Source organism: Chionomys nivalis, chromosome 2 (genome assembly GCF_950005125.1).
Source record: "Chionomys nivalis chromosome 2, mChiNiv1.1, whole genome shotgun sequence".
Classification (NCBI taxonomy): Eukaryota; Metazoa; Chordata; class Mammalia; order Rodentia; family Cricetidae; genus Chionomys; species Chionomys nivalis.
Window position 1 is genome coordinate 2,646,378 of NC_080087.1, and position 17,231 is coordinate 2,663,608.

At 37.3% G+C, this 17,231-nt stretch overlaps 1 protein-coding gene across 1 annotated transcript in view; it reads right to left on the bottom strand.

The window, feature by feature from the left end:
• Window positions 1–17,231, bottom strand: part of Lix1 (limb and CNS expressed 1) — a 59,251-nt gene that overhangs the window by 20,235 nt on the left and 21,785 nt on the right. The window contains exons 3-4 of the mRNA XM_057758893.1: window positions 3,381–3,521; window positions 1,123–1,218 (exon numbers count right to left, since the gene is read on the bottom strand). Of these exons, the coding sequence (XP_057614876.1) occupies window positions 1,123–1,218; window positions 3,381–3,521 (237 nt within the window). The remainder of the gene's footprint in view (window positions 1–1,122; window positions 1,219–3,380; window positions 3,522–17,231) is intronic.

The following is a 17,231-nucleotide window of genomic DNA, read 5'->3' on the forward strand; positions in this document are numbered from 1 at the left end:
ATAGTGCAGTTAGCCCAGTGAACCACACAGCCCAACAGAGTGCACCTTCAGCGTGCTCAAACCCTTACAGTTGGCTTTCTGTTAGGCAAAAGTTTACAATATAGTATTAAATATCTTCTGCGATTTATTGAGCAATATACTGAAGAGACAAGGAACAGTGTTGTTTTTTCATGCCTACATAAAAGTGGGAAGTATTAAATTTAGGATTATATAACAGAGTTCCTCAGCTGTTGCTGCTTGTCAGATGTGGATGACACATTGTTAATGTTGGTTTCCCTGATAGGAGGGAGAGGCACCTCATGTTTAATAGAAATATCAGAACTGAAGTAGTACTTTTGAATGTACCCTTTATCTGACTTCTGGAGAATTTTGTACAAGCAACATTTTTAACCTTTTGATTTTGTTTAAAGGGGATCTTAGTGCTGAAGAGCTGGTGAAGTGTTACTGGGTTGTAAAACAGGCATTGTTCTTCTGTTTCTAAAGTGATAGACACCATATGTAGGTCTGTATGGTTTTAAATAGATATGTCTTCTCTCTTGTGCCATTCCCTTTCCCCCTGTTATTTTCTTCTGTTTGAGGATAATTTTGTTTGAAAAAAAAAAAAATAGACTCTTCGGAGTTCTCCTTTGTTGTTAAAACACAGAGGCCCTGAAGTTTTGGGGCAGTATGCTTCATGAGAGCAGAGTGTGCTATGATTGCTATTTAATTTGGGTTAGTGAATGTGGCTAAAATGCAGTCACAATGCTAAATTCTAAAAGCGTAAATTTTAAAAATCAGATTGTTGGAACAAAAGATACTAATGCTAATGATAAGAGTTACATGTCTTGGGCCTGGAGAGATGCCTCAGTAGCTAAGTGTAAATACAGCTCCAGGGCGATCTGGTGCTCTGCCCTGCATGGGCACCTAAGCTTATGTACACACACACACACACACACACACACACACACACACATATATATATATATACATATATACACAAATAGATAGATAGACAGACAGACAGATGATAAGGAACAGAGTAAGGCTAAACCCAGCTAGTCTTTATATATATATAAAGAGTTGCATATCTCCAAGGCTTCTGGATTGGATCATCAAATAAATAACAAGCAGGGAGTTGGGCACCTGAAACTCCAGCATGGTCTTCCCCATGTTTGACTCCAACATGTAGTGATAGGCTCCGACACTCGTGCTGGGGTCATCTGCATCATCTAAAGTGCCCTTGGGAAGGAAATCAAGCAAAGAAACAAAATGTCAATAATAATTCCTTCCCTTCTTTGAATGAGTAGGACCTAATCCTATTATTGGTCTAAAGGTTCTGGATAAAATACTTAATCTCATTTACAATGACTCAAGTAACGAGTGTTTTATAATCAGCTTAAATGTGATGTTTGCTTAAAATGCTAGCAGATTATAGAACTACTGATAGAATAATAATCCCAAATCAGGAGTTCCCTTTTCTTCTTTTAGGATCTTTTGTCAGTGATGCTTTAATGCCTATGTGGCTGCTCTCCATGACTGTCACTGCGGTTTACTAGAATCTTACAACATTGATCTTATCCTGATTTCACGTAAGAGTGCATAATAGAAATTGAAAGAACTTTACAGGCATGTGGCCCATTCCTTCCTGCCTGCCTGATTCTTAAAGGGAAGTTTTCATAATAAGCTGTTGCTGACTGCATGGGTATTGGTGTGTATACATTTTTAATATATATATATGTATATATATATATACATATATATATACTACTTAATATTTAAGAAGCAAGGTAGGTGACAGGTAGAAATGAAATTCTTTTTAGCTTGGTTGTGAGGAACAACACTAAGCAGCAAACACAAGCTCTGGAATGGTATTCAGGCTTCCTTCGGTATCCCATGACCTTGGATTCCCAGGATGGGGAGCAATAGCAGCGTTGTGAGACTTCACAAACAGCTGTCAGCATCAGGCAGCAGGAGATGTATAGCTTCCAATGCAATAACATTAACACACTGCTCCTGAAATATTTACATTGGCCTTTTAAAATATCCTAGGGGAAATCCATCCAGAAGCCTGCAAGCCACACATATCTCTCTCTTTAGAAATTTCCACCAAAAAATGACAAATTACATTTACATTGAGGGCCCTTCCTTGCTCCTAAGTAAATTCCACATGTATATAAATCAGACATCATTTTCCTAACTTCTCTTCCTCAAAGGCACTTGAATTTACAGGGCCAGAAAAAAAAAAAAGCTTGCTTTTATGTTCAGAGCAGATACAGTGCAGACCTCCCCACTTTCTCCCAGCTAGGCTACTAGTCCCACTGTCCTGCTGCCCCCGCTCTTCTCTGAGTGATAATGCAAAAGGATCCCTAACAGCCTCATCATCTCCTTCATGAGCCACTGCTCAGTAAAGACAGAGACTGTCACTTCAGCTCAGGAAGAAAAACAAAGGGAGGGGATGCTGGCACAAAGGCCTTTAATCCCAGGACTCACTTAGGAGGCAGAAGCAGGCAGATTTCTGAGTCTGAAGCCAGCCTGGTCTACATAAGTGAGTTTCAGTAGCATCATGACTACATAGTATGACCCTGTCTAAAGAAAAGGGGTGGGGGGCAAGAAACAGAAGAAAAGGGACAACGTTTGCCCTCTTCTGTGATTCACACACACAGAGAAACATCTGCTATACTGTGGGGTTCAGGGTAGCTTACAGTTGGAGACACTGGACAGGAATTCTCAACCATTTATTGGACAAATAAATATCTAGTACTGGATTGCTGAGAAATTTTCCTATTTAAATTTCTAAGACACATTTTGTTGTTTTCATTTATCTTTCAAAGCATTTAATTGTATCTGTCAGGGAAAGTTTCAAAGCTTACCAGAAGATGTAAACCGCTAGAAACCATGATTATTGAACACACAGAGCTGTCAAAGCAGCCCATAGTTTCTTACACTATCAACTGCAAGGCTGCATACTGGCTGGGGAATTATTATTTACAGCAAGAAGAACTTAAAATATTTAGCATAATTAGTTAAGTTTGGAGAAATTAGAGCTAGTTTATTACTAGATTATAAATCATTTTTCAACTGCATACATTTTTGGACTCTGAAAAATATCTATAACCCTCAAAAAGCAAACATTGAAATCAGTGTGATCATATGATCTTCCTCAGTCTGAAAGTTAATCGATTTTGATCCTGTCATATCAAGAGTATTAACAAGATACACAATGGGGAAACACTTTCACCTTCGTGATTTCTAACTTAAGGATTCATTTTGCTAAACTTTAATGAGTAGATGGGCAAAAATTTAACCTGAATATTGTTGAAATGGGGAATTTGCTGACTTTGGTATTTCCCAGGATTCAAATGTTCTCATGTTCCCACCTCTCGCCTCCCTTCAGTACTCACACTGGTGGAGGCCACTGCTTCCTGAACACTCTCCATGATGAATTCCTTGGTGATCCTTCGGGAGGGCAGCTCGTTGAAGAGAGAGTTGATGAGCGCCACTTTAGCTGCATCCCGCCTGGCCTCAGCTCTACTTAAGCAGCACTTGAGGAGAAAGGAGAGACAGTTATTAGAGAAGTCAGCATCTTACCGTTCCAACACTGCAGCCGCGGGACTCTGTGCACTTCTGCTTATACATTTACATGGGCTCTCTCTGCGCCTCAATGTCCTTCTTAGTAAAATAACAGTAGGATTGAAGTTGAAACTGATTAATTGATATGAAAAAAGCACCAAGAATGGTTACGATACATGATACATCATCATGGTCCATGAAAGAATGTCAGTCACATTTACCATTATGATGGTTGTAAGAATATATATATTAGTGAAAGGATACCACTGTCAGTCAGTACATACTGTTTTTAACTTTTCCGGCATTTGTTCCCCACCTTTCTTCTAGCAATAGTTCCCTAATTTCCTTGAGGATTGCCTTTTATACTTTGCTCATATATAGTTTGTGTAGAAATCAAAACCATTTGGTTTTCCAAAGTTAGGGGACACAGACTGTCTATGCTCAGTAATTTATTAAATGCATTATTTTTCAAGCCTGGCACGGTGACAACTCCTTGTAATCCCAGTACTTTCAAGGTTGAAGTTATGATATTTTGAGGTGAACCTAGGCTAGAGAGGGACTGTAGAGCTTTAGCTCAGTTGTAGAGTACTTGCTTAGAATGTACAAGGCCCTGGGTTTGAATCCCAATACTTTAAAATATTTTTTTCCAGTGCTCCCAGTGTAATATTAGTCTCTGTCCTCCAAGCCCGATTCCCTCATTGTTCACATGGGCTTGCCCAAGTATCTCGCTTCCATTCAGTTCATTCCCTCTCTTTTCCTAATACTTAAAAGTTCCCAATCTTTGAGTTGAGATAGAAGTCCTATAAGGGCTAGAATAAAGCCATACCTTTAGAGCACTTAAGACATGATAACTGCTCTCCAAGAGGCTCCTATGAACACAGAGCTACAGACACTAAGGTTCCTAGTAGGAAATTACTCTTGTGAAAAGAAGGCAAGGCCCAAGACAAGTCAATGGGATAGCCAGGGAGCCCAGGCTTGTACGATCTAGTCCACCTGAGTTTTGGGGGCTATTTCCTTATACACAGCTTCTACTACCTAAATGTGAGGCTTTCAGAAACATGACTATACAAGGTGTGAAAGGATAAGAAAAGTATTGAGGGTCTCACTTCATTTTTCAGTTTCATAGTCTCAAATCCTTGTGTGCTTTCACACTCCACCCCACACTGACCTTTCTGCCCTGTCCCCAGGTGCTTGAATACAACCTTGTATCACTTAGAGCCCACTTCCACAAACCCAGTTTGAATCCCTGAGATCAGGTTCCCAGTCTCCAAACCCTCCAAATATCATGAATGCTCTAGTGTAACAATCATGTAGGTAACAATTGATCACTTCTTTTGACTTCTCCCCAATCTTTTGTTTTTGGTATTTTTGCATGCTTCTTCGACAGTCATTATAACATCTAAACCTGGATCAGTGCTTTGATTTGAGATGCTTGTGTACCATCAGGGCATGGAAAAGATAGTAATCATAAAGACTTTTAAAACAGTGGGGCAAGGTGTGTGTGTGTGTGTGTGTGTGTGTGTGTGTGTGTGTGAGAGAGAGAGAGAGAGAGAGAGAGAGAGAGAGAGAGAGAGAGAGAGAGAGAGAGAGACAGACAGAGCAGAGACAGAGGGAGTTTAAGTTCTAGAACATCAGTTTACTTGAATGTAATTATTTGCTGGTCTTTTGCCTGCTGTCTCCTCCTGCATGCTCTAGTTGTTACATAAGTTTCTTTGCATCCCTTCCTATTACAATTTACTGAATGAATAACAGACTGACACATAGGAAACTCGGTAGAAAATCAATAAAACACCTGAAAAATGTGCAAGAAATTCTTTCAAGAATAAATATATATACTACTTTTTCTTTAAAAGTACTATTTTTATATACTTTATATGGTATTTTAATTTGGCAGTATGAAAATATATTAAGCCTGGACTAATATTCATAAGGATAACTGGATTTAGACTCTGATATGAACATTTTTCTCAATATGTAAGTTATATTTATTATTCTTTGAAAGGAATATACTCCTATTAAAAAGAAAAAGTTTTGTCAATATTACACAACATCTATAACAGCAATTCATTTTAATAGCAGTTTTACTTTGCAAAATCTACAACAGAGTTTTGGGACTTTAGAATTTAGGGAATAAGATACGGGTCAGGGTACTCTTAAACTCTTAGGAAATATTTTGTCTAAATAATAGCAATTTAAGACAACTTTCGGGGGGGGGAGAGACAAAGTAAACACTGCACAGTTAAAAGAAGCAATCTACTTAAGTAAGAGCAGCTAAGTACTAGATCAAAGGCAGAATGTTCATTTACAGCCCCATGGCACTGTCTCACAGATCAAAGTATAGTAGCCAGGCAGGCAGGCAACAGACAGGGCCTTTACCAGGGAAGCATGGAAGAGGAAGGTGGGAGACTCAGCTAATCTCAAGATGTAAAAGCAGACACCTGGGTTTACTTATTTTATTGTTTCAGGGTATTGGAGGGGTTTTTTTCCCCTTCCAATGGGGAGAAAGTGTGCCTGTTAATAAGTACAAAAAATAAAATCAGTTCTGAGACATCAAAGAACTTTTCTTCATATTGCTCTTTATATTTCTGTACGACAATCACTTCAGAATGAATGTCTATCATGTCAGCCAGCTGCTTTCTTCTGAAACTACAAATCCAAGCCAGTAAAACTGCTGCCTGTTTTGCTTTTTAGAGGTTTAAGGAGAACCTTTCACCCATAGGAACATATACTTGGCCAAGCAATTTAGCTCATTTGCAGTCTGCTTGGAATATCAAAATAACAATCTGGATGCTCCTATAAGAACACGCACCTTCAGAGTCATCACCAAACAATGGGAACTGTAAAGAAATAAATATGGCAAGTTAAAGGGCATTTTATTGTTTCCAAACTGGTTATCAAGGACATCAGAAAGGAGTAAGTAAAGAATGATGCTATTTCAAAGCAGCTTCCAACTAGAATTAGACTTCACTCTATGGTTTACTCTTGCTATTTTTCCCCCAGACCTCATCATAAATACAAATCTGTAAACTGTACCTTATGTGCTAACCATTCTTACTTGTTAATACACTGAGACAGCTTTCACCCTTTGCATTCTATGAAAATTCTGAGCTTGAATATTAAACAGTCAAAATCTTTAGCAAAGTCAGCTATGGACTTCTTAGGCATGTGAACTAGATGCTTTGTGAGTGGCCAGCAGACCCCACCAGATATTTCTCTTGCTACTTAGGTGTCTTTTATTTGCTAGTAGATTATAAACTATTATAGTCATTAATGCCTTCTAATAATAAAGCAAAAGTGAAAATACTCTCCTCCCTGATAACCCTTCTTCTGCAACCCCCCCCCAAAAAAAAATCCACACAGAATGCTGTAATGCTTGGGAAAGCCATTTAAAGGCAATGGTGTGTCAAAAAGAAAATGCCCTCAGTGGTCCATTCCTTTTCCCAGCATTCACCTCTTCACCGAGGTCTCTCGACTCTGTAGGAGTGTTAGTCAATGGAACATGGCAGAAGTGATAGTATATTTCTGTAATATTGGTTTATAAAGATCCCGTTTGCCTTTTCTCTGATTACCTTCATGAAGAAAAGTTAGCTGATGTATTTAAGCAACCCTATGGAAAGGCACACATGACCAAGAAAAAAGCCTGGGGTCAATAGCCATCTTGGTGGGGTTGAAGGATACCCAATCCAATCTTTAGATGACAGCTTGACTGCCACCTTCAGCAGGTGGAGAGCCAGAAATGCCCAGATTCCAGAGTCCTGAACATGTGTGTAAGTTTTGAAACAATTTATTATACAACAAAAGATAACTATTACAGAGTCTTTGCTTGCTTCAGGCAATTAGGAATTTTCTCAGCACACTTTTGGGAGAGAGCTCAGTATCTGAGATCTTATTGCTGACCCTCAGTGATTTGGTCCTGTGCTAAACATTTTATAGTTAATATCATGTCTAGTTATCACAACAATTCTATGAGGTTGGTTTTATTATTACTCTTATTTTATAATTGTGGAAGCATAGACTTTATAAAGGTTATGCACCCCAAGGTTATGGGACTTAAAAATAAACAAGTAAATATTCTCTCTCAAGTATATCTAACCAGTAGTTTATTTTGTGCTTCATAAGAATCCTAACTCAAATTGGTAGATGAGTGAGTCATTGTGAACAGTATGCATGGTTGTGTTCTGTGTGGGGGCTACTGATTTCAGGCACATTTGTACCATGGAACGGGCCTGGAGAACAATCTATGGGAGAATTCATTTAGAGGAAAGTGGAAAGTTTAGGGAGTTGGTTTTTCCTTCTACCGTAAGTACCAGAGAGTCAACATCTTGGAAGCAGTTTCATCTGATGAGCCATCTTGCTGACCAGCCTTCCACCTTATTTTTATGGGACAGGATCTTTTGCTAACTCTGAGATCACCAATTAGTTAGATTGACTTGCCAGCAAGCTCAAGGACCCAGTACAATAGGATCATAGGCACTTGTCTCTATGCCTAGCTTTTTTTTTTTTTATGTGAGTGATGGGGTTCAAACTCATAACCTTATGCTTGTACAAGAAAACTTTATCCATTGACCCAGTGCTCCAGCTCCCAGATATGCATTTAAATAAACCTTCAAGGTGAATCTGAAGACCCTAGACCTGTTCTTAGAAGAAAAACAATGTAAAAAATTCCAAGTAAAATGTGTTAACATTATGCTTTCAGCCTGTAGAAGCTTTTTTGTCTTTATGATAAATCTGCGATGTGAACATAAAACAATGGTAGTTTCTCAATAGAGGAACTGTTTCTATCTAAGACTTAAGCAAAAAAAAAAAATCAGGTTAAAAAGCCCTTTGATAACTCTCCTAAAAGTTGCTGGCTTTTCTAAATTACATCGAAGTTCGCTTTTTATTTCTTCTGTGATAAACTATACAATGTTAAGATGTAAACAAGATTAATTTGTAGATTGCTCACAAATTAAATAGTAGCTATTCACTGGTTTTTTTTGTGCTTTGCTTTGTTTTCTTAAGAATGCAAAGACATTCTTAAAAGAGCTTAAATAAAATTTATAAATAAAATATTATTATAAATAAAATAATAACAGACAAATTTTAAGTAGAAATGTCTAACAAGAAATTAGTACCAGGGCTGGAGAGATGGCTCAGAGGTTAAGAACATTGCCTGCTCTTCCAAAGGTCCTGAGTTCAATTCCCAGCAACCACATGGTGGCTCACAACCATCCGTAATGAGGTCTGATGCCTTCTTCTGGCCTTCAGACATAAACACAAGACAGAATATTGTATACATAATAAATAAATAAATATAAAAAAATAAAAAAAAGAATAAAAAAGAAATTAGTATCATTTTAATAATTTATGAAACACTTAAAAACTGTAGACATATTCCTTATAGGACATCTTCTTGTCAGTCTGAAATAATTCAGATTGAAGAGTAACTTTCGTATTATCTGTCAATGGATTAATTTTCATCCATAACTTGTTTTAAAAAATAAGCGGGATGTGTGTGTTGAGTCAATTTTTTACATTCAAGAGTTTATTGAACATATATCCTAGATATGATTGGTTCTGTTGGAAAGTGTGTGGAAAGACATAAGACAAGGAACCTAACTCCATCTTAACAGACTTCCTGGAATTATTCACCCATGTACTTTAAAGATTAAGATAAAGGTTCTTTCAATCTGAAATCTATAGAGTCAAATTAAGTACACTCTACTTAGTGCTTATGGATGACTGCTGAGGAGCTGCAAAGATGTAGCAGGCAAAATTTTGAATAACAGTAATGTAATAGCAAGTGTTACTTGTGACTATAAGGAGATGGGACTGAAGTTAAAATGAATCTTTGCTGGGGTCAAGGACAGTTCAGCGATATTTAATTAGGACTCACTCAACAGTAAATTGCACACAAGGGGCTCTCCCACACTAAGATTTTGCAAGTGGCAAACCAAATAAACTGACAGTGAAAGTGAAAAATCTTGTCCTAATCTTAAATGTTGTAATGTCTGTCGTTCAAATGGTTGAGAACACTTTTTCTTTGCAACATGTAGTCCTAGTTTCTGCAAGCGACTTGCAGAGTTTACGTGTGCATGACCTGTGGGCTCTGGTCAGTGTTACCAACACCTCAGTTTCATTCTGACATCAAGCAAGCCTTCAACAAAAAGAATTCCACAAGCCAGGCCCTGCTGCTCTCAGTTCTTTAGTGCTTTGACCTCCCGGGTCAGAGCATGAACATTCGCATGTGTTTCAATATATTGGGTTGTGATGTATTAGCGTTTGCTCCTTCCAGATGGTGATGTGGAAAGGGCAACGGCTGAGCTTCTATCACTCAGGTTAACGCCTCCTCTGCAGGTCAGGCTGGAGGCAAGTATGTGGAGACAATTCAAGTCTCTGTATGTACTGAGAACAGGGGTCTTTGCTAGGCATGGGGGAGGGGACTGGTTTGAGAGTCCAGTGTTCGGAGAAAATTCACCAGTTTCTGTTCGCTTAGGGGAACATTTCAGGCATATGGTGGATCAGAATGTTTTTTTCATAATATAAACCACCTGCCCATCTCCTCATTTACCTCTGTTTGAAATGCTATTCTACACATGTCCCTAGACCAAAGTCCCTGGTAACTATTAAATCCCAAATTACATTGGGCTCCTTCAAAGAGAGATGAATGGCTCAGCAGTTAAGAGCACTCACTGCACTTCCAGAGGACTAAGGTTTAGTTCCCATCACCCACATCAGATGGCTCACAACCACCTGTAACTCCAGTCCCAGGCGATCCAACACCTTCTTCTGACGTCGGAAGGCACCTGTACACACATGGCATACACTCACACAGACATACATGCACACATATACTTAAATAAAAAAGAATTCTTAAAAATTTTTCTTTTGACTTATTTTTTATAGTAATTTTGGTGTAAATAGATTGCATGAGACGAATGGGAGGAAATCATGGAAAGTCAAATTTACCTGCTCAGCTACTTAGTAAGATGGTGAACATCTTCTCACAGTGTTTTACAAGGGCTGTAAGACTTCTGTAGATATATCCTGACATCCTTATTTTATCATGGGCCTTCTCTAAGTTTTCCTTTCTCTATATGCTACCATTTTCTCTGGAGGTCAAGCATCTCTATTCACTTCCTTATTAAAGGAAGAAGCAGATAATAGTTAAGGAAAGAAGGCTGGGGAATAAAGGGTCTTATTAAAACAATACACACTTCCAAGTTACATATAAGTCATTAAAGTCTGATGATTAGCTGACATGTCTTTCAAATGAATGCAGTATTAACTAGCCTTTCTATCTGTAGGTCTCATTATTTATGTTAGGATGTTTTTCTGTGAAGATTTCTACCAGGAAATAACTGCTTTAGGAGTTGTTATACTCTATAATAATATATAATGCATCTGAGCCTAGTACCAAAGCCAGGAAAAAAGCCAAGGATTGTTTCCAACAGAAATATTTAGTATTAAAGCAACATTGGTGTGGACAATAGTCTTGATTTTATGGCAGGAACTTCCCTTCTATCTGGAGACTAAAATGTTAAAATGAGGGCTTATTTGATTACTAGCAAAGAAAGCATTGCAGTTTCATTTAGTCAAGTATGTGAACTGACTAAATATTCTCTCAGTCATGGGGAAAACCTTAGTTTTATTAACTTATTTTTATTGTGACTTAGATATATCTTCACTATCTTGGATTTTGAGAAGACTCATACAATTTATAAAAGTATAAAATGTATTTTTGTGTCTGATTATATAGGTAAAATGTGCTTATCACCTTAAGTGAGCAAAAGAGAACAACATTCCACATTTCTATTTTTCTTGTACTCAGTACAATCCTTATAAAAATAGTTTTCCTATGTATTTTCATAAGCAATGACTTTGAAAAGCAGAGTGGCAAAATAATTAAAGGCCATTAAACAAAGACTGAGTGGTTTTTTTTTCTTCCTACTATACAGTCCATTGCACAACACCAGAGTCTTAGGTAGGGTTTCTATTACTGTAACTAAACACCATGACCAAAAGACAAGTTGGGGAAGAAAGAATTTATTTGGCTTACACTTCAGCATTGCTGTTCATGGCTGAAGAAAGTCAGGAGAGGAACTCAAATAGGGCAGGATCCTGGAGGCAGGAGCTGATGCAGAGACCATAAAGAGGAGCTGCTTACTGGCTTGATTCCCATGACTTGCTCAGCCCACCCTCTTATAGAACCCAAACCAGCAGCCTAGGGGTGGCACCACCCACCATGGCTGGGCACTCCCTCACTGATCACTAAATAAGAAAATGCCTTACGGCAGGATATCAAGGAGGCATTTTCTCAACTGAGGCTTTTTCTTCTGACGACTCTATAACTTGAGTCAATTTGACACATAAAACCACCCAGAACAACCAGATATGTGTTAAAAATGGGTTGAGGGAGCCAGTCAAGAGTCTGCTGGTAGAGATACCAATGTTTCAACCTCATAGACCTGGCATTATACAACTAGTCTTAGAATCACACTGTGTCGTTGAACACCTTTGCTTATTTTCTATGAAACACTTTTAACAATAGCACCCAAATAGTTATGAAAGATATAATATCCTAAGAAATTAAACCTATTTCAAATACATCAAGCAATCACATCAATGCTTTACATTTTTCATTAATAATAATTCACATATGCAAATAATTGTATAAAATGTAGTACTATGCCTAAAGGAAATTTGCATTTACTAAAGATAAGAATGCAATCCTTAATTCCAAATTATCCTAGCCAATTCTATACAGAAGACCACATCACAGACTTTTTTTGAAAAAATTAATCATAAACTTTTAAAATAAAAATATAAAATAAGATACTCAAGTTTTCCTTGCAGTTTATAAACAAAAACAGTTGCTGAAACAGTAGTGGGTTTTCTTCTGCATTCATAAGGAGGGGCTGGTAGATAAGTTGGGGTCATAGTTGCTTTTATGGTAAAAATGTGGAAAATGTTGCTGGTTTTCATGGTTGTGATGTATGCCAAGAGAATGATTAACTGCCTAGACCCTCCCCAAAATGATGTAATGAAAACACAATCAAAATGCACAAATCTCATTTAACTTCTGAGAACTTTTATATCAGTAGATTACTTTGTTTACTGCTTAGATATTTAAGAATAACACCATATTTTCACTTCTGTTTTTTCATACTATAGTAATTTATGAAGGTCTGATGAAAAGAAGGTCTATGGTGTTTCCCCCATCTATTTGCATTTATTTTTTTGTGGTGTCAAGATTAACTGAAAATGTCTTAATTAGTCTTCATGGACACAAGTTTCCCATTTACTAAAATGAGAGGTGCTTTGCATAACAAACGGTGTTAGCTTGTGACCATCAAAGCCCTGGACAGCTCTCCTTTCACTAGTCAGAAAACTAAAGCTCATTTTGAATACCATGTTTTGAATGAATGAACATAATTTCTTACAGCTTTCATGAAGCCCATCCTCCACTTTAAGTGTTTTCCATCACTAGGCACCACTGGAAGTTATGTCCATGACACAGCAAGAAGCCTGCTTTGGCATAATGACTTCTCCATGCTTCAGCACATGGCCTTGGCATTAATAATCCATCATGAGATGATTTGCAGTGCACAAGGGTGGCATTTGGTTATGTGAAAAGGCATAGCAGGAAGAAGCATGTAGGAAGGCTCTTATAGGCTAGCTGCTGGAAAAACAAGGCTAAATGCTATATGGTGAAAAGAACATTTAAGATGGTTTTTGAACTCACAAAGAAACAATGCAAGGTATCATCTCTAGAGAAATTCTCATTCCTCTTTTCTTTCTTGTTTTTTCTTCCCCCAACCATGTTTTGGAGGGACAAATAGGTTAAGGGGCTAGATTTGGTTGCCAACACCCAAATACATTTTAAAATATATTTGATTCGGGAAGTTCTGGATCTTTTAAAGCAAAGATGTTAACAATCCTCCTGGGAACCTTAAACTATGATGATTTAAACATAAGGAAAAGAAGACTTTGAAATGATCAGAGAAGTCACCCAGAGGCTTCCCTGCTGAGGAGTTTTCATTTTCATCTTTTTAAAACTACAAGGAAAATGTTGGATTCACCACCTAAGGGAAGTCATTTGAGTCAAAATTTATGAGACAATAGGAAAATTCATAATTCTCAAGATAACTAAAACAAAAACAAGAGCACTGGAATTCTTAGATCCATAGTCTCTAGATATATTTTTATATAATAAATGCATTCTATTTTAGATATACTATAATGAGTGCATTTATTGACTGTGGACATAATTCGTTCCTGGGTACAAATACAGTAATAATTGGTTATTCATGGCCATGAGAGCCAACTGAGAGCAAAGTTATGCACAAATGAAATCCAGAGGGAATGAGGGGGTCCTAGGTCAATTATTTCTCATTGATTCACTTCCAGTACTTTAGCCATAGATATGTACAAGATAATGTTGATTTATTACAGGGTTACGAGCCTCTGTACCCTACATGAAAAGTTAAGTGGATACCTTTACATACTATTGATTACATAGAAGAGTAACAACACTAAGTTATTCTTGGTGTTTGTTATTCATTAATTTGAGTATTGATTAAACAAAATTTATTAGGCTGATATGATGTGAAAACAGCAGTGCTTGAGATTATGAAGGTCTTAAGGATATGGGTCCCATTCCTGGGGCATCTATATTTTATTGCAGAGACAAAACACATGCATACATTACCATAGCATAAGATACTAATAGAAAAGCAAATAACTGCTTTGAGAAATCGGAAGAGGTAGACTGTTTCCAAGAGAAGATTCAGAGCATATGCACGGGCCTGGAAGGTGGGGATAGTGTGAGTATGAGGATGACCAGAAGAGATCAAGACATGGGGTGTGGGAGAGTTGGGCCAAAGCAAACAGTATCAGACTGTAGGAGATAAAGCTGGGAGGAGGAGAACTGAGGTCAGCTGAATAGTCTATTGCTGTAGATTTATTGGATTTCAGTAAGATAACGGCAACCACTAGTTTTCTCCCCTAGTCAAAATTTTTATTTGGAAATGCTTTAGAGAAAAGTTATAAACATAATATAGTTTCGTACTAACCAGAAAGTGGTTCATGTTTCTGTGAGTTTTAAAATGTTTTAGTTTTATTTCTTTTAATGTGTGTGTGTCTATGTGCATGTGAGTGTAGATAGCCTCAGAGGTCAGAGACTTCAGATAACCTGCAGATGGTGGCTGTGAGCCATTCGATGAGGGTGCTGGGAATTGAATTTACATCTTTTACAATAGCAGTACATGCTCTTAATCATCTAGCCATTTCTACAGAACTCTTATGTTTTTTTTAACATAATGATTTTTTTTAGTTTGTTTTTATTACGCTCCTATAATTTGTATGACATGTCTCCTAAGTAAGGCACAAACCTTGTTAAATTTTTATTTTGTTTTTTATTATTTGGAAATTCCAAAGATGTCTTCTTTCTTATCTTTCTTATTTATCTTTTCTTTCTTTTCTCCTCCTCTTCCTTCTTCTTCTCCTTCTTTTTCTTCTTCTTCTTCTTCTTCTTCTTCTTCTTCTTCTTCTTCTTCTTCTTCTTCTTCTTCTTCTTCTTCTTCTTCTTCTTCTTCTTCTCAGGGTTTTTCTGTGTAGACCTGGATGTCCTGAAACTCACTTTGTAGAATAGGCTGGTCTTGAACCTGCAGACATCAGCCTGCCTCTGCCTCCCAAGTACTGGAATCAAAGGTGTGCCCTATAACTGCCCAAATTACTTATCTTTTCAAAGACATAGGTTTTGGTTTTCTTAACTAAGTGTGCTAGATTTTGACCTATTTCAATGTCAGTAACCTTAAAGTTTTACCGAAAGTTATCTATACACCCAATATATTCAATCTAATTTTTTTAAAAAATAATGAGGCTGCAGAGATGGCTCAGCAGTTAGGAGCACTGACTGTTCTTCTAGAGGAATAGGGTTCAATTCCCAGAACCCATACGGCAGCTAACAACTGTCTGTAACTCCAAGATCTGATACCCTCACACAGACATACAAGCAGGCAAAACACCAATATATATAAAATAAGAATAAATAATTAAAAAACAAAACAAACTAATGCATAAATGCAGTATTTTAAAAAATCTCCAACTTACCTTTCAAGGAGAATGCCCCCTACTCAATCATTCTGTCCACATTTTTTGGAGTCTCTGTTCCCGCCTCATCTTCCTTGGACAGTGGCTAAAGCTAAAATTGAGGTTTTACCCCAACTTCCCAACTCCCAGCCATCTTTAAGTCCTTGTACCTTCTCTGTTGATCACATTGTATATGCAGCTCTACCACAACAGATGTGCATGACTCATTCACTTTCTGAAGCTCTTAACTTCATTTAGTTCTAAGATATCTTCATGCAACCACCAGAGAAGTCTTTCAGAAGCACATCTGAATATATCATTCACATTCAGGGTTTTGATTTTATTTAGTATAGAACATGTACTCCTTTGCAAGTTGTGACAGCCAAGTGTATAAATGCTATCTTCCACAAGTTCTTTCCACACTTATACTTTGATAATCCTGAAAATCCTTGAGGCTTTCTCTTTTGGTGTGCCTTTGCACATACCATTCCTTGTTCTGAGAACACTTTCTCTTTCACATCTGAATAAGATACCTTCAACTGTATACCTCAGCTTTAATTTACATTCCCCAATAATATACACAGCATGGATTTGTTAGTCTGTTTATTAAATTATATCTTTCCTGGGCCAGTGAGATGGCTCAGCTGGTGAAGGTGCTTGCCACCAAATCTGATGACTTGAGTTCGAGCCCCAGGCCTCACAAGATAGAAGTAGAAAACTGATTCCCACAAGCTGTTCTCTGACCTTCACACAAGCACCATGGCATAGTGTGAACACACACGTATGCTTGCACATATGCATGTACACACACACAGATAAATGTAATGTTTTAAAAGCTTAAAAACATAATATTATCTCAGTATACAAAGGATTAGAGACAGCACAAAGCAGATATACCAGGCAATAAGGTAAAATAGCGTGAAATATTAATTCAAAGGAAGACTATAGGTAGAAATTAAAGTAACACCAGGTATGTATCTTCATACTTTTAAAGCTATCTTGCTTTAAAAATATTGGGTTCTATATACCTGCATATGTAATATATATAAAGTTTTAATCAGGGCTTCTTAGCAATCAAGCTCAGAAAGAAACTTGGCTGTGTATGCTTTTCCATATGTTAGAAATAAAGTACCACTGTTTGCTTCCTGAATGAGGGATGGTTTATTGCATTAAAGAAGACTGGTAATTTAAGAAGTTCCCTTGCTTGTTCTTGCAATGATTCTTAAATATAACCCATAATTACTAAAACTTTTTTATATTGATTTCCTAAGAGTATGGACCATATCCTTAGATTGTTTGATATTCCCTAGTGACTCACTGGATAACCAGATATTGGCTATAATATACGCCAATACTTTGTATAGATACACAATTAGAAATATGTCTACATTGTAAATGGAGACTGATCATTTGTTTTCTGGCTGCCCAGACCCTAATAATCACACAGAAACTATATATATTACAACACTGTTTGGCCAATAGCTTAGGCATATTTCTAGCTAGCTCTTATATCTTAAATTAACTCATTTATATTAATCTGAGTATCGCCACAAGGTTGTGGCTTACCAAGTAAGGTTCTGGGCATCTGTCTCCTTTGGCAGCTACATGGC